This window comes from Colletotrichum orchidophilum (genome assembly GCF_001831195.1).
Source record: "Colletotrichum orchidophilum strain IMI 309357 chromosome Unknown Scaffold_46.1, whole genome shotgun sequence".
In the NCBI taxonomy this organism is placed as follows: domain Eukaryota; kingdom Fungi; phylum Ascomycota; class Sordariomycetes; order Glomerellales; family Glomerellaceae; genus Colletotrichum; species Colletotrichum orchidophilum.
The window spans coordinates 35,117-56,204 of NW_019173002.1; the positions used below are offsets into that span (position 1 = coordinate 35,117).

The 21,088-nt window shown below is 51.1% G+C and overlaps 6 protein-coding genes across 6 annotated transcripts, besides 1 other annotated feature; 1 reads left to right on the forward strand and 5 right to left on the reverse strand.

The window, feature by feature from the left end:
• Positions 1–297: 297 nt before the first annotated feature.
• Positions 298–1,029, reverse strand: CORC01_06209 (necrosis- and ethylene-inducing protein; the record flags this gene model as incomplete). The annotated part of the gene is made up of 1 exon (XM_022617851.1): positions 298–1,029. One exon carries the CDS (start codon positions 1,027–1,029, stop codon positions 298–300), a length of 732 nt encoding a protein of 243 aa, XP_022475568.1.
• A 2,977-nt stretch (positions 1,030–4,006) lies between these two features.
• Positions 4,007–5,398, reverse strand: CORC01_06210 (FAD dependent oxidoreductase; the record flags this gene model as incomplete). Its single annotated transcript, XM_022617852.1, has 1 exon — positions 4,007–5,398. The coding sequence occupies one exon, from the start codon at positions 5,396–5,398 to the stop codon at positions 4,007–4,009; it is 1,392 nt and encodes a 463-aa protein (XP_022475569.1).
• Positions 5,399–7,336: 1,938 nt separating this feature from the next.
• Positions 7,337–9,128, reverse strand: CORC01_06211 (cytochrome P450; the record flags this gene model as incomplete). Its single annotated transcript, XM_022617853.1, has 6 exons — positions 7,337–7,517; positions 7,580–8,237; positions 8,293–8,422; positions 8,506–8,649; positions 8,703–8,733; positions 8,803–9,128. The coding sequence occupies 6 exons, from the start codon at positions 9,126–9,128 to the stop codon at positions 7,337–7,339; spliced, it is 1,470 nt and encodes a 489-aa protein (XP_022475570.1).
• A 3,142-nt stretch (positions 9,129–12,270) lies between these two features.
• Positions 12,271–12,336: a sequence feature (Short protein (CORC01_06212, OHE98421.1) was converted to a misc_feature.).
• Positions 12,337–15,602: 3,266 nt separating this feature from the next.
• On the forward strand, positions 15,603–17,518 carry CORC01_06213 (major facilitator superfamily transporter; the record flags this gene model as incomplete). The annotated part of the gene is made up of 3 exons (XM_022617854.1): positions 15,603–15,942; positions 16,012–16,454; positions 16,508–17,518. 3 exons carry the CDS (start codon positions 15,603–15,605, stop codon positions 17,516–17,518), a joined length of 1,794 nt encoding a protein of 597 aa, XP_022475571.1.
• A 403-nt stretch (positions 17,519–17,921) lies between these two features.
• CORC01_06214 (alcohol dehydrogenase GroES-like domain-containing protein) lies at positions 17,922–18,968 on the reverse strand (the record flags this gene model as incomplete). Its single annotated transcript, XM_022617855.1, has 1 exon — positions 17,922–18,968. One exon carries the CDS (start codon positions 18,966–18,968, stop codon positions 17,922–17,924), a length of 1,047 nt encoding a protein of 348 aa, XP_022475572.1.
• A 156-nt stretch (positions 18,969–19,124) lies between these two features.
• On the reverse strand, positions 19,125–20,742 carry CORC01_06215 (beta-glucosidase A; the record flags this gene model as incomplete). The annotated part of the gene is made up of 5 exons (XM_022617856.1): positions 19,125–19,446; positions 19,685–19,709; positions 20,119–20,347; positions 20,446–20,665; positions 20,735–20,742. The coding sequence occupies 5 exons, from the start codon at positions 20,740–20,742 to the stop codon at positions 19,125–19,127; spliced, it is 804 nt and encodes a 267-aa protein (XP_022475573.1).
• Between the last annotated feature and the right edge of the window lie 346 nt (positions 20,743–21,088).

Below are 21,088 nucleotides of genomic sequence, written 5' to 3' on the forward strand. Positions count from 1 at the left end.
GATGAGGGAAATTGTATTCAAGAACTTGAAGGAGTCAATCCTTAGCATAACTCACCCTCTTGATCCAGAGATTAGCGTTCAGTATCCCATAGCAAGTCACTGGCAGTAAGGCAAGAAGAGCGAATTCAAAATTGTGAATGGAAAAAGACCAGGCTCGTAGTATTGGAAAGATAAACCAGGAATAGCTAATCAGAAACAACATAACCCGAAAATCGCAACAATGGTCGACCAAAAAAAAACACTCATAAACGTTAAGAGACAACCATGAAGTTGTCGTGCCATGGGTGCAATGCCTATCTATTCGAGAGCCTCGCGGACCTTGCTCTCGAAGCTGCCATCCTTGAAAGGAACGTTGGCCTTTCCAAAGTCGGTGTCCTGAAGAGCAGTCTTGGCGGCGGCAGGCAGAGCGTCCCAGTCGGAGATGGGATAGGTCTTGCCAATGGTATCGGTGAACTGGAGCTCGTGGTTGGTAGGAAAGCTGGTGAAGTATTCGACTTTGGGGCTGTTGCCGTCCATAGGAGGAGCCCCGTCGGCCTTTCTGTAGCCGCTGTGGCTGGAGGCTGCTCCACCAATGATCTTGGGGGTAGCCGCGGCCGGGTCGTCAACCTGGAGGACAATGTTCTCCCAGTCGTGGCGATGGCCTCCGGCGACATCGCCGCTGTTGGGATGGTCCTTAGGGAAGTACCAAGAGTACATGATGACCGTCTTGCCGTCGACTGTGCCGGCGCGGGCATAAGTCTGACCCTTGGCCTGGTCGCGGCAGCCACCGGTAGAGCTGCCGGTGTCCTGGAGCCCTCCGCTGGTGTCGCCATTGTCGGCGACGGCGGGGTACGGCTGGCAACCGTGGGCGATGTGAAGGAGGGGGTTGAAGGTCTCGATGATTTTGCCGAGGCCGCCAGTCTGAATTCTTTGAGCGACGGGGCTGATGGAGTCGTGTGCCACAACAGCGCGGGACTGGAGGAGCTCAGTGGGTGCGGCGGCAACGGCAGCGGCGAGGGCCACGATATTGGAGACCTTGAAAGAAACCATTGTGATAATTGGGAATCAAATGAATGAAAATTGGATGTGAGTGAGCTGTGAAGCAGATGAAAGTTAAGTCTGGATAAGTAGAATGAGAGTGATGCGATGGATGAAGAAGAAAGATAGCTTTGGAAGCAAGCAACGCTTGCTCTTTATACTTGGATATCTGATGACGTTCTGCGTGTAAGATGTCTTGAAGATCGAATTGCGCCTGCCAAGCAGCTGGATATTGACAATCCTCGTCTCACGTTAAGAATAGCAATCAAAAAAAGTTCTTCAATTCCTTGTGTCGGCCTGATCAAGTTGAGGGTCGTGAGTGGCAGTACATCTCCCTAGGGAATTCATATCTTACTGCGAGCCGGGGCCCACTGTTACCAGGGCTGGAGGAGTCCCCTTACCGTACTAACGTATGAAACCCCGGTGGAGGCCAACCAGTCCCCAGGCCACGATGATGGACCAAGCCTCACGAGATTGAGACCTGTCTGATTTTGACGTTCAAGGCTCCGTATTGGGGGCAGTGAATATTCAGGGGGAAAGTTTGAAGGCCTTATTGAAGGCCCTATAAGGCGAAGAAGGCAAGGTCAGCATCATGACCGGACTCCCGGAGCGGGTTTCGACTGCTTGTGACGTCCAAACACCCTTCGATTGAGTGGCTCCATGAACTTCATATTGATTGACCAAACACTATCCCCACGTTATCCTAGTGTGCTGCGGCTCGGTCATCCAAATCAAGGCCGACGATACTCCTTGGCTAAGCTGTGCAAAGCTGGACATGTCAAATCCAGTCACTTAGTGCATTGTTTCTTGGCAATTCGCCCCGTCACGTCCCCCCCACACACTCAGTCATGCTGACTGACTGGCTCGAGAGCCCCGTGTTTAGACTGCCCATGTTAAAACTGACATGCTGTAAAGTGGGTTTATAACAAGTTATTTTGAGTGACGAGTGATGTGGGACTTGCAGAAGTCAGAAGACGTATATAGGGGAGTCTCACTTAACGCATCGACGTACTCCACCTCTAAGTAATGTGAATGGCCATCTTGCCGTCTAGATGACTGCCTAAAAACACATATTGTGCTCAATTCACCTTCGATGGAATCACATCCTGACTGCTAAAGAACGTATGTTCGTCTTGTGAGGTTTCCCAATTAAATGCTACCCGAAACAAAATATTGGTAGCTTCCGTTTGCGGAGGGGTGAAACAACAGCCTGCTTCCTCGCTTACACCACAAAATGCCAGCAGAATGTCTGCTGACTCGGGCAATCCTTCTAGCCCGCTGGGTACGTCCAAAATAGGCTCATTCGGGGAACCGGCCCCTGCGGATCACGGAATATTCAGCGACCAAGCTTAACCCACCCACGTGCCACCGTGCCACCCAAACTTCTGACAGGGTGTCTTGGCAGCTTGTGTATTCGCGACTTGATACTTCAAGGATTAAGCGCGGCCTTGTGCGTAATAGCCAATGAAACGCCTCCAAAGGCCGACCTGAGGCGGCCCCCGATATTTCCATTGGTCATATGTTCTGAGGTTCCCACAGCACTGTGTCGGCCGATTCACGGAGTCCGGCGACGGGCTTGTCCGCAACGCCGCCGACTAATCGTAAAACCAGAGGCCGACCCCTCGGAGAAAGGCCGACTGCCAAGATCACCTCAGCCTTGATGTTTTCCCACGTTGCATGACCAGGCCCAGTCAAGTGCCATCATGCGACTCAGCGCCTCCTTTGTCTCCTCACTCTCCTGGACTGCATGCCTTACATGCTGGAATGAGACTGAAGTGGTCTTCGTGCCAAGAACTATGTTCCATGATTAAGGACAGATCACAGGGAACAGCAACTCGTTGCTTCGGGCCCTCAGTTCTTCGTCTCTCCATTCGAGTCTGTGTGTGTCCGGCATTACTATTCAGATAATCGTCCCTTTTGGATTTCTGGCAGGCTTCTTCTTATCGCCCCGTGACCAGGCAGTACCTCAAGATACCTCTTTGGAGTGGGACCTCAACCACCCCCGGCACGTCTCAAAAGTGGAGTAGAGGAGAGCTTGACGCCTGCACTTGTTCTTGGTGCTATTGTCAGCCTTCAAATCGAACGAGTGGTTGTAGTCTAGTGCCTCAAGAAGAACTCTTTTATACCCAAGCATCACGGCGAGTTCCTCGGGTGCGCGGCCAGTGCATCTACAATGTGGACTAAAGACCTGGCCGAGAAGAAGGGCACATCTCACGCGCACACTGAGGTATGCATGTACAAGTTACTGGGCATGCAACTCGAAGATTTCTGATGTTTCCTTTAGCCATGTATGGGATTAAGCCAAAAGATAATATTCGTCTCATGACCCAAGTATCTATGATTGGTGTCACCTTTTGAGGTACACAGCGGCATGGAATTTTAGAGCACCGAAGTAAGCGTATCTCTTCTCACGGGGCATTCCACATGCAATTCCCGTCAATATCTCATTCAGTATTCGTAATACCAATACCAATTTGAACCCGAGGATTCGTACTTGTAGAGGAAACTGAGAACTGACCTTTGATTATCGATATACCGAAGCAACATTCACGAGTTGTGTTTGAACTTTGAAGCTAACAAAAGGATGAAGATCGAAGCGAAGGCTTGTAAACTTGAATGCCAAGACTGTAGGACCGTTCGTTCACTCCAAAAACTGACATGGTGATAAAAATTGGGTATACCCTGAGGTTCTACGTCATTATTTCATAAATTAATTATGCAACGGCGTCTTCCTACTCAGTCCGAAGCTCTCAACATCACGTCTAAGGGAAGCCACCGCATCACATACAGTGATGTTTGGTAATACTCAAATATTACAAAGCTCGGCATTAAATGGATTATTTGCAAGTAGCCAAGGTACATCAAGATGTCGAGATATCAAGAGTCACTGTTAGTGTTCAGAAAGGCGAGACATGATTCAATCATATTTTTTGTTCGTAGCAGTATGTGTCCGATTACTAATTACGCTGCTATATGAACAAGTTCACCTTTACAGATGGGAAAGAACTCTCTCCTCCGTGTAATGCCAGAGCAAGGGAGAATAGTCAGAGCACCAAGCATTGCCGGTGAACAATGTGCTTCTTTTACCCTGAAGGTCGTACAAGTCGCCGTAGAACCCACCCGCGATAGACTCTGTTGAGACTTGGAGCCCGAGGTCCGCGTGCTCCTGCCACGCAACGAAATTGACACCAGTGGCAGAGGTACTGTTTAACGAAGCTCCAACCTTGCGGACGGCGTCGATGACCAAGGCTTGAGCCTTGGTGGAGTCAGCCTCGCCGATGACCTTGACGACCTGGTAGCCGGGGATGCCAACAGTCTCCAGACGCCAGACGAAGGGCGCTGACGGAAGGGCATCAGGCGCGGTGATATCGACGTTGTCGAAGTTGGTCAGGTCAGGAAGACCAGTGTCATTAATAACTCCAACAAAGTACGGAACGTTTTTCCACTGCTTGAAGAGGGAAATCTCATGGTCGTTGAGGTCGAAGGGCGCGAGGTTCTTGACGGTAGGGGGAATAGTGATGAGGAGCTTCTTGGCTTTGATGAGCTTGCGTCCCGTGGGGGTGGCAACAACGGCCTTGACGCCATCATCAGTGCGCTTGGATGCAACGACAGTGCTGGAAAATAAGACGTCGCTTCCGAGGAAAGCGGCAGCCCTGTCGTAGACCTGCTGGTTGCCTCCAAGGGCGTACTTATAGCCGGCTGCGAGGCCATTAATTTGGGCCTGGCCGAAATTCTGCAAGACATAGATCGTCGGGGTCTCGAGAAGGTTGCCGACACCGTTGGCGAAGATCCAGACTACCGGGACAGCGTCGGTCAGGTTATACTTTTGGACGAACTGGCCAAAGGGAATCAACAGGTCCTCGGGGACTTTCTTGGGGAGGTCGTAGTAGCCCTCAGCCAAGAATTCAAAGTTGAGGGTGGCGAAGAGGTAGTTCGCCAGAGGTCCGACGAGGGTGTTGGGGTCGACGGCGGTAGCGTTGGGGACGACGAATCCAGTCTTGAAATCCACAATCTTGCTCGGGAAAGGAGACAGGGCAGAGTTGTTCAGCTGGACGTTGAAACGCGCGAAGAATTGTGTCGTCTGGTCATTCTGAATGTATGCCTGCACGCCATACTCGATAACTTCGCCAGTGACGGGGTGGAGGGTGTTGACGTGACCTCCGAGCAGTGGGGTTTGTTCGACGACGGCCACGGTCTTGTTCTGGTCCCGAAGACGGACGGCGGCGTATGTGCCGGTGGCTCCACCTCCAATGACGAGGACATCAGGTTGAATGATGTCCTCGGGCTTGAAGGCGGACTCGTCGTAGCAGCCGAGACCGGCGGTTGAGGCACTAATTAATGTGGCGCTGAAAGCGCAGAGCGACAAAATATGGGAACGCATGGCAAAGATATGTTGAGTAAAACGAATGACTAGTTGATCAAAGGAGTGACTTATAAATCGCGTCTTCCCACAACGACGCGGTCAAGACGTGGCGACTATAAGAACTATATATCCGTACATGCCGAGCCCGGCGGTCCGGTAAGAAGGTAAGGCCAATGACCAAGCAGAGTTTGACTCCAATAGGTCATGAAGTCAAATTGATTGAAGAACACGAATTCTAAATGACGGGCTCCACATCGACAGACGAACATCTTGCGAGTCCAAGGCCGGAGCAAGCCTCCGTGAAAGCTATTGGTTGCCAGCACGTTATCCCTATTTCCAAGGTACACGATCATCGCTGCCACTTTGTGTCTGACATACGACTGAATAATTCTCCCGTTGTCGTTTGTTACTGAATTGTAGCATGCTGTACAAGCTTGCGTGCTTGAAAAGGCCCTACATCCCGGACCATCCGGTGGATTAAATTCTCGCAGAGCAAGGATTAGGCCATGATGCTCTCTCTTAGAGTTCAACGCTTTGATTGACCAAGGCTGAGCGGCAGCTGGAGAAAGAAATGCCAATTTACTAGCTCGTAACCAAGAAGAACAGAGGGAAATGAGCCTAAACTCACCGTAAAAGCTTTTATGGGCGCCCGCTATGTCGGCCGGCCACATGAGCGAAATTATCCGTCCGAGACAAGCTGTCGCCGCGTCACGTCTACTATCAACGAGAAGTCATTTCAGATTTCTGACTCCATCTAGTCCCTCTCGCATCGCACGCGCCAAATCTTGATCTTGAGCTTTTGCGCTTCTTGGTGCAACTTATAGAGCCATGATAGCCAACGCTAGTTCTAGACTTCCTCAGGATGTGGCAAAATCTATATTTTCTGTGTACTAGCCATCAAGCGGGATTGGAATACACAGGCTGTCAGCCATGGAGCATAGGCATTGACAGCTTTCAGCCTAAGAAAATTGTCAAGCTTCCATAGCATCCACGACTCCACGCAATTTGCGCTGCCGATGGTAACAACACCGACAAGAAACAAGGTTTTGTTCAAATGCCGACAATGACTCGGTGGGGGTTCCCGGTAGCCAATGGCCAAGAGATCTTTAAAGCCGGATCCCATTCTCAGACCTATTGAGTAGTAAACCTCTACCAGGGTTTTATACGTTAGCGCAGCACCTGCCAGTAGACTTTACTAGAATCAGTAGTAACCTTATATAATCACGATATTTATACGCATAAATAAAATATATAATAAAATAAGGATTAATATTTTCTTTTATCAATAATAATAATAAAGTTTATTATTATTATTATTATTATCATAAAATTAATAAAAAAAAATAGTAAAATATATATAAAAAAGAGGTTTATTTTTAATAAAAATATTAGATTTTAGATTTAAAAGTACCACTTTATATTAGCTATAAAAGTTAAGCGAAGAAAGTAAAATAGGTATTTGCAGTTGAACCTCCCTGTTAATTCACTGAGCTAACGTTTGAGACCCCGGTGGAGATGTAATAACCTTTGTTTCCAAGCGCCGCCTCCTGCCCCGGGTTTTAACAGTTGACTAGCGACTTGCGTACAGATATCATTTGTTCAAAGTCCAGTCTGGTTCTCTGGACGGTGGGTCTTTTGCCAGGATGTTGACAGAGGGTTATTTAATCCCGGGATGAAAGCGGAAAATGTTTTCGTAGCATAGGATTGATCTCTGTTCGAGGTGACCAAGTCGTATTAAGAAGAGGCTACATCTAGCATTCGAATTACTTCAAGAAGATGTTTGTAGTATCTGATTATAGTGGTACCTCAGTCTACTGGTCGAGCAACTACTAATATACCCTCTTCGTGTGATCCTCCTCTGCTTGTCTGTTCACAACTTCAGACCTACCTACTCCAATGGCAATCTGAATCCTCTTGTTTGACACTAACTTGCAAGACCATTTGTCGACCGGCCGCTCACACAGCCTCTTCATTCGGGATGGGAATGAATCGCAAAAGACACCGTTGTCCAAATGGCCGAGCAGAAATGATCTGGTCGTGAGACCTCATGCTCTCGAGAGTAATAGACGGATCTGGTTCTGTGGAATATTGTCCATATATGCTGCGAAGCAAAATTTTCATCTCCGCCAATGCAAGACTATCCAGGATCAGTATCCTCTCGCACAAGTAGCCTGTAAGAAGGTAGTGGAAAGCGCTTACTGTTTTCCGACGCAGCCTCTTCCGCCGTGGGCAAACGCAAACAAGTGCCGCTTCCTCTCGGCCTCTCCGGAAGAAGACATCCAGCGCTCAGGGGCGAAAGTTTCAGGACTCGGGAAGACTGCATCGTTATTGCGATGTACTGAATAAGCCTGGCTGCTCACAATGGTCCCCTCAGAAATAAAGTACCCATCAACTGTCTTCCCCCCAGGCGGGACCACTCGGGGTAGCGACATTGGAATCGCAGGATAGCATCGTAGGCCTTCTTGAACTACGGCGTCAAGATAATAAAGCTTATCAAAGGAGACGTCTGTGTTCTCTCGAATCTCCTGTTGGAGCTTTCGTTGAATTTCAAGAGATGCCGGCTGCGACAGTTCCCACATTAAGAAACACAGCGAATCACCTGTTGTATCGATACCAGCAACCATGTGATCTGTGCATTCCGCGGCGATGTCGATAGCATCCACTTGATTGACGCTGCTGCCGCTTTCTCTCTTATCTTGAAGGCGGCTTAGGAGAGTGAAGGGCGCGGGATCGATTCTGGAGGTAGCACCGACGACAAAGTCCTTGGCGAGGGGTGTGGCTCGCGGATCGAAGAATAGGTCAAGAATTTTAGAGAAGTACTGATAGAAGACCGGATAGTGGTGCTGGATAAGGCGGCCTAGTGAGTTTAAGGTAAGCAAGCACTCAATTCCCGCTGAACTGAACAACCTCACTTCGCAAACTGTCATCCTTCGTGACTTGTTCCATCATGTCTGTATCTTCCTGTTTCTGGAGACTATTTGTTCCGTAAGGGTGGAACAAATGATGGGTAACGCAGTCACAAGCGTAAGAGTGAAGCTTGACCTGATAATCAGAAAAGTTATGTGTCAGAAAGATTTTAAGATGATGCCATCACCCATTCATTGTGTCCGAAATAGTGAACGTACGTAGACATCGATACTATTCCTTGCTGAATCGGCGCACTGCTTTACAAAGTTTTCCGCGCGCTCCTCAATGCCGCTGAGTGCCATGGGCTTCACAATATTGCTATTAGCATAGCGATCGGCAATGATACGTTTGCGCTTTGCGTGCTAAACATTTGTCAGATATCATCTTCCTCAGACAATCAGTTGAGGCGACCTACATCGCCCTTCACAAGGGTTGAAAACATGGTTCTAAATCAAAGAACCAAAACGCAGTGTCAGCGGCATCAAAAGTTCTTCCATAAAATTTGCGGTACTCACCTGCGCCCAAAAACCTTGAAAAGGTTGTAGAAACGATGCTTATCGTAACCACTTCCCAGAGACCCGTAAATCTCTTTGACGGCCTCGTAAGACGTAAATGAGACCTCATTAGGCGCGATTCGCACGACAGGACCGTACTTCAAGTGAAGGGAGTGGATGTAAAGCGTTCGATTAGCTTCGAATTCGTGCCATCTCAGGAGGAGTGAGGTAATTTTTGACAGTGTTGGTCCCGGGATGTTCCATAGCGGAGATGAGTAGCAATGCGCCAGGTACAAGACCAACAGGGCTCCAAGGATGGCTGCCCCGAAAAAAGGATTCAGTAACATGGTTGAAGTCGTCGATGCAGGTGGTTTTAATGGGGGCTGTCGATGTTGTCCGACGTAAATACATGAGAAGAGGTTGATGAGCACAAAGCTGGACATATAAACCCCGTAAGCGTTTTTCCGCGGGGTCGGCAGGGGATGGATGAACGGTAAAATCGGGGCAGATAAGAATGGAAGAAGACGAATCAAATTCCCTTTAAATCAAACAAGACCTTTGTTGTTGAGTCATGGACGATTTACCCCGCCTATCTAGTTCAATTCCGTTCCCCTAATGTAAAGAATTGGCGAGTTCCGGTCGAACGGTCTCGTCTCGTGGATACGAAAACAACATCTGCTCCGGGAATCGGCCCCACAATCTGATCGCTAATGTTAAGAAGACCCGATGGAACGGGTCAGCCGAGACCCCCCGGTCACAGAATCGGTCCCGTGTCAACCCTTTGTGTCCCCAAATGTTAGTGCAGCCGCGAAACTCAAGACAACTGCTGGAGTCCTCCACACCCCAGACTCTATATCGAGCATTACAGGCGAGATGCAAGTTTGATCTTCCGTAGGGCGACTAATCGTAACGCCCATAATCAAACTTGCCGCGGGCATGCATGACCCGATGGTTTGGCTCTTGGTAGTTGGTTGCACGAGTTCCAGATACTGGTCTCAGGGTTTGACTGTTTGAGAGGCATCTTGACATTAAAGGACCCATTCAGGCGCTACAACGAAGAATCAGACGCAATTGTCTGTACGCGTTTACCTCAGACCTGTGTCCAGGGCAGTGCTTAGGCTGGCAAGGACGCGCCAACCTCGCGTGCTCGTCTGGATAGGATCCCATACGACCAACCGACTGATATGTCGAGGCTGACAAAGGTCATCCGATGTTTGACACTTGAATTCAAAATCATTTTTGCGTGGAAATCCCCCTTCAACGGCGATTTATCTATCTTATATTACCGTAATTCAAAGTCTCCTGTAATGAGACACCGGGAGTCCCGGAATGGAATCAGTGATCAGCCTACGAATGGATGGTCGTCCTGAAATCGAAGAAGCTTAAAACCCACGGCTATTGCCAAGGGAGGCTCCAAGCAGGGCCAAGCTCGCCGAGAATTGGGTCGGTAATTAGCTTACTAGCAAATTTGATAACACTGGTGAACCTTGTTGAGCCGCGTCCCTGTGGTACACGTCCACCATGCCCATCAGCACGCGAAAATCGAAGATGTCGTGCAAGTTGATGAGCCGGGGACATGTTTCAATCCGGGCATGAGCAACCTCATACAAACCGACATGGCGAAATCTGAGCGCTAAAGTGTCGGATCAACACGCAGCTTATGGACTCTACCAATCACAATGAAACCCCAGGAAATGGGTTCCATGCCCCTCAAGCTCGTGGAGCAAATCCGCTTTCTGCTCTGATTCCACTGTCAACACGCCGGGACTCTTCCCGACGCCGGGAAGGACAACTTCCGACTAAGCACAAGGGCGTTGCGGCGTCTTTGTCGCGTGTCCAGGCGAATTTCCGCTGTTGCCCCGCCGTTCCTTTCCCATACCTACGCCACGAAAGGTTTGCCTCAAAAACATCATTGCGGTATCAGAGCTAAGTCTAATGAACGTTTGCAAAACAACGACGACGGCAAGGTGCCCCTCTTACTGCGCTATGAAAAAGTCCGGACTTGTCGTCTCATATCAGAACACTGCAGCTGATAGAGAATGACTTATTCAGCGGGTGCACGCCAGATCTGGCTCCTCTCCTCATCAAGGCAACTGAAAAGGCTGGCGCTTTACAACACGCTCCAAGCAGAGGATACTTGCATACCAAAATATGGAAAGACTTCTCCGGCTAGCTCGAGGCTTTGCTGCGCATTTAAGGCTGGAAGATGTACCACTGGCTCGAAGAGTTAGCGATTCTTTTGTCATCAGACGTTGATATCCTCATGACAGCCCGGGATAGCTTTGAGGATTATGAGCACATCAGAGACAGCCGGGCTTGTTTCCCCGCACTCCGAACAATCGATCTCAGGTGTGTCGAAAAGAACCACCGGACTGAAAAAAGGTGAAGCTTCTGCGCTCCTCATCGCGGCACCGAACCTCAAAACTCTCTATTCTATGTGATGCAGTGTCTTTGACGGCCAAAACCAGAGGACTCTGGTCAACCCTTGAACACTGAAGTTAGGCAACGTACCGAGATTATTGGCGAGCGAGATCGGTTTTGAGGATCTTACTACTTAGTCTGCTGGTAAAATGCCTCCCCAATTTGCAAGGGCTGGCATTCGGAGCAAGAGATATCTACCGGAACTCGAACATCGAATATTGGGACGTCTCGAAACTGCTTCAGGCACTTGAACTAGTCCGCCATAACCTACGGAAGTTGCGCCTCTCTCATGAGTTAGGCCGATGGAGTAGGGAACACTCCCGTACAGTTGCTGGTGGCCTTCCATACCTTCGAATACAGGAGTTTGTATATGATCAAGCCGCTATCGACACCAGTCCGCGAGCAGTTCCTTTTGAAAATGGCTGAAACTACAGGCCAACTGGAGCTTAACTGATATTCTACCAACGTCTATCCTTCAAATTGAGTTCTGACATGTTTACAAGAGAATAATGGGGAAGCTGAGACGCATTGCCGAAGAAATTTTGTTCGCGTCACCAAATTTAAAAGTAAAACAGGTCAAGTTTGATAAATCTACAGACAAAAGTGACATCAGTCTGAAGTATATAAACTCCTTGGAAGCACATTTTGAATCGGCAGGTATCAAAATGATCTGGGATAGAAGCCACCTTGAGGAGGGCGGCCTGGCTGGATCGGGCCAACCTTTACAAGCATGGGAAATTTGGCAGTAGAGTGTGGAGGACAATACATTAATTGATAAAAAGGGAAGCATGGTGATGCACTTCTGACCATGAACATGAAAAGGACAAGGAAGCGGTAGACTGTAGACGTCGGGCACATGGTAATAGACGAGATTGTAATCACAGCTATGCCAGAAATCTCAAAAGAGGCTGATACCGTGGTGGCGGGCCTTGACTGACAGGTTTTGGCTGTCGAGAAGGACCAAGACTTGTGGACCTCTTTCCTCCCCTGCAAGCATGAAGAGCAGACGCGTTTGGTAAAACTGTGAACGAATTTCAAGCTCCGAAGAGGTTGAACCATTCTGAATCCATGTCCCAGAACCTCGATCTCGGTATGCAGCTGGCGCAAACGCGAACGGGCCGGAAATCCGCGTAGAGACAGGGCCTGGAATGGAAGCAAATGCTTCGAGCGACGATAGATGAATCCGCGTACGCGCTGCAACTGATGCTTGTAAAACCTCGATGTGCAAACCACATTGGGGCGTCACAACAGACGACCGAATGTTCCATACGCATGTTCCACACGCATGTTCGAGTGCGACCACCATTGCCTCATCGGATCTTTTGTTTGCTCGTCAGTCGAAGGCAGCTAGTGTCGTCGCCTGTTGACTAGTTGCTCGTCAATTGCCCGCAGTGAGCCGAGTTCTGGAACAGTCTTGTCGCCGGATAAATTGCTCGATCTTGTCTTGGATCAGCCGCAGTGACTGGATGGAGCGTGCATACGGCGGTGGTGTTGACAGGTGCGCCTGGAAAGCACTGCAGCGATGGCAGCCACCTGGTTCGAAACGCCTCTGGCTGAACCCTCGCATGGTGTAAACGGCTTTGTGAACTGGGGGACAGATTGAGCTAGTGCTGAATGGGGGCGAGAGAGCGAGAGGCCAGGGGCCCAGCTTCCTAAGTACGTAGATATGGAGACGACGATGTCGAAGTCTTTATGGTGGCGCCAATGGTGTCTTTGTCTCCCGAGACATTCCTAGTCTGGTACTGAGGTAGTACCAGCCGCCGACAAGAGTACCTTGGAGTAGAAGCAACGTCGATTTGTTGACGGAGAGAACCCAAGGCCCAGTCAGTCCACGGCAGAGGGCTTGTCGGTGTCGATGACATGAATTTGGTGCAGTGAGACGGCGTAAAGACTCGTGGCAAAGCGCGAGGGCTGCAACAACGGTTACATATCGAAATTACTACACAAACATTGGAGTTATGCGCCTCGGTCGAGATGTTGTGTCTCGCGGAGTTGCAGGGAAGACGAACTGTCGAGTACCAAGACCCACGCGGGAAGATAAGGGCACGACGAAGTACGATCGTCTGAATTTGAACACTGAACACACAGCCTAACTGCATGAGCATTTTAGCATCGTGTCTGTGTCAAAAGAAAACGTAGCGCCGATCCCATGTCAGTAGCAGAAGCGCATGCCGTGGATGTAAAAGCCTATCGACCTCGAGCCATATGCGTCACCATGGTGAATAGACATGTTATTCATACCTATTCGTAGACATCGGAGGCCTGTTATGATGAGGGTTTGGCTCGCTGAATCGATGATCGTTGATGGGAGAAGTGGAAGCCTCGCCGTCTCATTCGTTGGTAGTGTGATGGAAGGCTGCACGAGGGATAGGTAGATACTGGTCAAGGAAACACATTGTGCCGATGGGGACAAAAAAGGGAACAAGGGGGAGAAGGGGTCGAGCAGTATCAGGAAGACAAGACCTGAGGAGGAAATGGCGATAGTTGTTACACGGCGGGGTGATACACCAGGAAGCAATCAAATCCAAGTCGGAGACCCAAGCGACCCAAGTCGGGTTGACAGGGCGGCAGGAAAGCGTTTCAGTGCCGCGAAGACAGCGAGTGTTCTCCCGGTCGCAACCAAAATGCTGGAAACTGTCCCAATGGTTGGACAATCTGGGGTGTCGAGTCTGTGGTGCGACTAGATCTGACGGGAGACAAGAGATGGCGGGCGTACGTAGCATTGGAAGGCTTCTCCGTGATGCTAAGCCTCACCGCCGTATGAGCAATGGGGGCTCCGTCTGCCCACTTGGAGGGTCCAATAGCTTCGCTGGTGCTCGATGGTGTTGGTTTTATGCGGCGCGGTCGCTCGCTTCCTGTCCGGTAACTCGGGTCATTCGAGGCTTCCGAACGAGGACACTGGAAAAGTTTGAGACAGTCAAGTTCGTGTACTTCTCCCTTCACGTATTGTGGAGCGAAATAGTGATGTTGGTTCAGTGTCCTGCTCATATCAAAGAGTGAGGTGACTCGGGGGTTAATGTACATAGCCTGTAGGTTCCTTGACCGTGCTTGGGTACCGTAGTTGGAGGGAATGGGCCCGCTTTATTTGAATATCTTAGGTAATCATCCTGAATGGAACCTCATCAACGGCTGTCTCATCACGTGACACTCACATATCTAGCTGACCCGGCGGTACGTACCCGTCTCCCGGAACAGGACGCAGATTAAACGGAGGGCGAGGGCGAGGGTGTTGAAGGCGTTCGTTGCCGTTGAATTCCATCAAGCTGCACGTCAACAACCGTCGATCAATCTTTCGGGCACTTGCATTCAGCTGTTCAATGGCAGGCTTGACGCATCAAGTGAGCGGCATCTAAGACCTCGAAATGATTGCAGCATCGTGCAGAAGAAGCAGCCTCCCGCTGTTCCCACAGCTTGGACACCTCGTCGTGCGACTCCGAGATGCCCTCTCCCATCGTCGAACAATGTCTTTAACCCTGATCCGCCTCTCTTGAACCTTTGCTTCTTCAAATTACGCCCCTCCCCGTCTTACCGGTATACGTCCATCTGCAAACAAGGCTCGGGGTTGACCAACATCCCGCCGATGACGCTGTACCCGTCTCTGGCCATGGAGCCTCCCGTATTTCGCCATTCCGTGTGGGCGTCGCGTCCTTCCGCTGTCCCAACTGCCTAGTCTCAAGTGCGACGGGGGAGTGGGATTCTCTCCCCCCAGTCCGAGTACCGTCTGCATGCTCAGTGCCGGCGCTTGCTGAGTTGCCTTGCCAGCCACCAACTACTGTACCTCGTCTTTGGTCGTCATCATCCTGACTACGCCACCAGCCATGGCTCCAGCTTACACAGCACACCGTTCGGCGCATGGGAGAAGAGCTCCCAAGACGACTGAGACAACGTCTGCCCCTCTCCCAGGGTATCATCTCTTGTACAACACCAAGAGACCGATACTTGGCGTCCGCTTCCCGTTCACCAGCCAGAGTCAGAGTCAGCGCTACCTGCCTTCTGCACTCCTGCCCTTGCCGGAAGCATGCCGGTGTGACATGGGAGCCCAGACAAGTGTCTCGGGGAGTTGCGCTCTCTAATCTCCCAGTGCGACCATCACCGCCTGCTTCCGACCCCAGCATCCAGGTCCTCGGCAAGGCCATGAGCTTGGTCGGAAGTCTCCAAAGAACTGACACGTCCAACATACTTAACTTGAGCTATATAGAATCCGTCATCCTCACCCCTACTCTGGTTTCCCAGTCTCCTCATTAGGATAAACAATCAAGAAGTAACAGAGTAGCGCTGCCACCTCACCTGCCATCCGCATCGTGTCACTCCATCCCGAGTACCCGACTCTACCTTGCTGCACCTGTAGGCCTGCCCAACCCCTCTCTACAGCATTCGACCATCCCGTTGTCGTCGACAATATGTTCGACGCTCAGAAGGCCGCGGTGCCGTCCTTCATGGCAGCTCCGACGTTCCCTCAGTCAAGAGAGTCAACCCTGACACCAAGCGACTCGAGCTCAAACTACGATGAGATGGAAAAAGACATCACACTTGCGAGCTCCGCCGCGTCATTTCAAGATATACGAATCGACCCTATTCTGCTACCCCCAGTCCCGTACAGCGAGCTATCAAGGATACCTTCCATCAAGTCAGAACAGGCCGAGGTTGTGAATGACGAGGATAATGTCGAGTATCCAAAGGGAATGAAGCTGGCTCTGATTGTCACTGCGTTGTGTTTCAGTGTGTTTTTGATGGCTCTGGGTAAGGAACCGATGCATACACACACACATATCCGACGGTCTAGAGCCACAGCTAACCACCACCATGCAGACAACTCCATCATAGCTACTGCCATCCCTCGCATCACGGATGAGTTCAAGAGCTTGAATGACGTCGGCTGGTACGGTAGCGCCTACCTCCTGACGACAGCCTCACTCCAGCTGCTATTCGGCAAGTTTTACAGCTTCTTCAGCATCAAGTGGGTGTATCTTGTCACCATCGCCATCTTCGAGCTTGGCAGCTTGATCTGTGGCATCGCGCCCAACAGCATCGCGCTCATCATCGGCCGTGCCATCGCCGGAGTCGGATCAGCTGGCATCTTTGCCGGGGCACTCATCATCCTCGCCTACAGCGTGCCCCTTGAGAAACGCCCCATTTACACCGGTGCTGTCGGTAGCATGTGGGGCATCTCGTCCGTCGCTGGCCCTTTGCTGGGTGGTGTCTTCACGGATAGTCTCACGTGGCGATGGTGCTTCTACATCAACCTGCCGATCGTAAGTCGAGCTCGATCCTTTTTAAAATATTATTGTGTTAATGCCGTGAACAGGGAGCTGTCACCATTATCGTCATTCTCTTCTTCTTCCCTGACCCCGTCCGCTCCATTCCTCAGGAGACGTGGCGTACGCGCCTTATCCAGATGGACCCCCTCGGAAACATGCTTTTCATGCCGGCCATCATCTGTCTCCTACTCGCCCTCCACTGGGGTGGCGTCACATACCCCTGGGCCTCTGCCCGCGTCATCGCTCTCTTCCTTATTTTTGGCTTCGGTATGGCAGGTTTCCTGTACTTGCAGTACCTCGGCCAGGAAAACGCCACAGTGCCGCCGCGCATCTTCAAGCAACGCTCAGTCTGGTCATCCTCCTTCTTCGCCTTCAACACCGGCGCCGCATTCCTGTTGTCTGTCTACTTCCTACCCATCTGGTTCCAATCTGTCCAGGGCGTTTCAGCCGTCAACTCGGGAGTCAGGAACTTGCCCATGTTGGTCAGCAACATCATCGCCTCACTTGTGGCGGGCGCCGCCGTCACCATATGGGGCTACTATACCCCTTGGATGATTCTCGGCTCCATTCTCATGGGAATCGGATACGGTCTCATCTCCACCTTCAACCCCAATACGTCCTCTGCGATGTGGATCGGCTACCAAATCCTCGCCGGCGCTGGAGTCGGCGCCGCTATGCAGCAGCCTCTGATGGCGGTGCAGGTGGTCCTCGAGATGGCCGACGTGCCCACGGGAACCGCCATCATCATCTTTACACAGACAGTTGGCGGTGCCATCTTCGTCGCCATCGGCCAAACAGTCTTTACCAACAAGCTCGTCGAGAGCCTGGTGGAGTACATCCCAGACATTGACCCCCATTCCGTCATCGCCGCGGGTGTGACAGCTATCCGAAAGACCATTGAGCCAGCTCTATTGCCTGCGGTTGAGCATGCCTACAGTGACGCCTTGGCACAAGCGTTCCTCGTGAGCGCCGTGACGGCCTCTGCGACCATCATTGGCTCGGTATTTGTGGAGTGGAAGAGTGTCAAGGGCAAGGACGTCCACGTCGGCATGGCGTAGTGGAGGACCGGAGATTCAGTCGAGCGTCTCGGCGATTTCATTCCTTGGACTCGGGGACTTGCGTCAGAGTCTCTCATTTCCCTTTGTTCCTTGGCGTGAATTTAGAATGTAAGCTACGAATTGGAAGGCGTTGCGAGGAGCATTTGCTTTGTCTAGTTGGTACTGAACGGCGGCATTGACGGGGAGGGTCCGTCTGCTGAGGATAGCATGCCGCACCTCTTGGAGATTGCTCCGATTGAGTGCGGAAGAGAACAAAAATAGATTAAAAATCAGCCGTCATCAGCGTTCCCGCGTGGCAAAATATCCCGCGCACATCCGTAAGCACCTTATTTCGCCAGGAAACTTTTTGGATCTGCACGCACTACATTACAAGTTACCACAAATCATCTCCCAAGTTCTTTTGTCAATTGTCTTCCGCGACACGGATGACCATCTTCTTGGCGCGGACGGTGCCATTCTTCAGCCCCTCGAGAGCCTTCTGGACTCCCTCCAGGCCGTTGACAACTTCGTACGGGTGTGCCTTCATCCATCCCGTCCTCAGCGCCTCTGCAAAGACCCTCGCCCAGATCAATCCAAACAGCCGGCCCTGCTTCTCCTCCTCGTGCACAAAGCCGACGCTCGTGACAATGACCTCGACGCTGGGGTCGACGTCGCTAAAGTCTTTGCCGGGCAACACCGTCGTGATCCTCGGCTTGAAACCAGTGCCCTCCTCGGGCGCACCCGCGATAGCCTTGCTGAGCATCTGGTACGACCCCTTCTCGCTGACCGTGTCAAACACCCTGAATGATCGCAGCCCGGTCTCCTTGATGACCTCTCTCAGCTTCTCCGCCAGCTTGTCCTGCGACTCGAACTGCGTGTAATCCAGAAAGACGTCCCCCTTCTCCTTTTCCAAGAGCGGAGTGACGAAAGCGCTGTTTTTACTTCCAATGGCAATCAGTGGGTGCACGCCGGCCTTCTTCGCCAGCTTGATGCCAAAGGCACCGATGGCTGTGCTGGCGCCGTAAATGACAACAGGCGACTTGGTCTCCCTGGCCCGGTCCCAAGGCGAGGGAATCTCTAGCGAGTGGAACAGCGCCGTGGCAGCCGTGTAGGCGGCCAGCGGCACCGTCGCCGCCTCCTCAAAGGTCACGCTCGCGGGGAGGTGGAAGGTGGTGTAGGCGGGGACGATGGCGTACTCGGCGAAGCTGCCGTTGGCGGTGCGCATGATGTGGAACCCGGCGACGCGGTCGCCCTTTGCGAACTCATAAACCTCGGAGCCGACCTTCTCGACTGTGCCAGCTACGTCATCGCCCGAGTTCGAGGCGGCCTGGAACCAAAAAGGGAGCTTCCAGTCCTTTGGGTTTGTGCCTGAGACGATGACTTTGACGAGAAGCTCCCCGTGCCCTGGTTCGGGAATGGGTGAGTCCTTGACCTCGACGGACAGGTCGGGGTTGACAATGGCTTCCTTCATAATGTGTGGTGATGCTGTGCTTGACTAACTGTTGAGCAGCGTAGTGATGTTCAGATGAGAAAAGGTGATGTCCGGGTTCTGGCAGTTGTTGAGATAAATAACGGTCTGCAGTGTATAAAAATTGAAGCTTAAAACGCCCGGCCAGTGACGTCAAGACTACCGAGGTCTGGAGCTCTTCTTTGTACTTCTAGATTCCATGCATCGCTTCCCGGACACGCCCCACGACAAGGAGCGTTCCATGTCTTTCTCGGACATGTTAACAGCCGCTAAAGCCATCTGGTCCCCCTCTTCAAGGTCCGATCCTCTTCCAATCAACACGGAGCTCGCCTCGGTGAGGAGACGCAGGTTCGGGCGAACCGCGTCGAAGGCCCCGCCTTTTGGCCCTCCCGGGTCCCCGCTCCGTGTGGTGATCGCACCCTCCAACATCAGATGAGGGGCAAACATGGACTCAGTCGAGGACGGATTACAAATCCAAGTTCTGCAATGTTGCACCGATCAGGTGAGTTGTGAAAGTCCGCTGCCCAAACTCCGCTACTTTAGTCATTGGTCGTGGTAAAGCATTGAAGACACCACGCTGAGATCTCGGTCTCGTTTTCTGGTGTATGCATCGTCAGCTATTGCAAATCTGATACATAAAAGTCGAGACTAAGTCAAGCATTGGATATCGACTATCAATATCATGCACGCTCGCTTCAATAATGCGAGGCAAATCGTACCCTATCTCAATGCGACAAATGAGGGCTATACGGGAATGAGACGATATTCTAGACTTTAGTGCCAAGTTGTCTCGGTAATCGTTGGCATTGTTTCTGGCAACAATATCCGGGGGAGTGAACTGCCGGATATATGCTTTGAAGAGATAGTTAATCACAGATCTAGTGCAATTATTGAAAAACTTCAATGGCTGATCGAGCCCACAGCCATTCCCTTTGGATAAAACGGTCGTCCTTATCAACGACGAACTCAGTGATGAATTCACACTCATGGAATCAGACCATGTGCAACTGCTGGTACAAAGTCAAGTAGAACAAAATGTTGACAAATAACATCCAGATCTTTCAAGGCTCTAGAAAGCATCAATTTCAGTGGCAATACCAACAAGACCAACAAGATTTGAATCATTAATCTATCTGAAGGGGAGTTTTACAACCTTCGACTTGGAGACCATCCTCGATCTGCCATGCGCTAGCCGTCACGCCCCACCCAATCCTGGCAGGGAACTTGAGCTCGGTGTTGTCGTGAAGAGGTCTGGCGGGCAGCTGAGAGGGGCAGACCAGCTCGTTGGAAGGGATGGGTGTCGGCGATGCGGTGGTCGTGAAGGGAGGCTCATGCGTGTAAGTGTACTTGGCCAAGAGAGCGACATAGGCGCTCTGACCGTGCTGGCCATTAGGGGATACCGTGGCCACTGGATTGAAGAACACTTCGTATAAGTGACATTATCCGGCAACAGCGTCGACGCCTGGGTGAAGTGTGGTACGTTTGGAGTTTCGCTGTTCAAAGGGGATGGTAGCAGCGTCGGGTACAGATTGGACGTCAGCTGCTCGCACGCAAAGGTGCTGTAAGAACAAGCCGATACAGCAGTCGGCTGGACTGTTGAAGATGAAGCCTCGGAAGTCTCAAGAGCAGCAGTATATGCCCCGGTCAGGAAGATCGCCGCCAGACCTAGCCATGCTTGTAACTTCTTCAGGATCTCTACTCTAATCGAACGTCGACAAGATCAGTCAGCTTACAGCACATCAGCCAACTAAACGGAACAAGTATAAAACCGGGACATGGGATCTCTTATGCACGATTAAAATTAGCTAACCGTAGCTCGAGTCCTATCAATGGCCGCCCACCCCAGAGTCGATGATAGAATATTCCGACGTTCCACTGCTAATTCCTCTCACGACCAATGCAAAGAACTGTTTCCCACAGTCGCGCACACGTAGATGTTGCATTGCCCCTTTCAAACGAACGAATTGGAGGTCAAATTGAGCCACTTGCGGAGTGCAAGATCTGGGGTCGGGGGAATCTTTGCACCCCAGCTCGGCTTTCGGTTCGGGAGGCGTCATCACGCGCAGAATATCCGACGTTTTAAATCTAATCGCCAAAGGCTTTCCCAATATCTAACTCGCTAT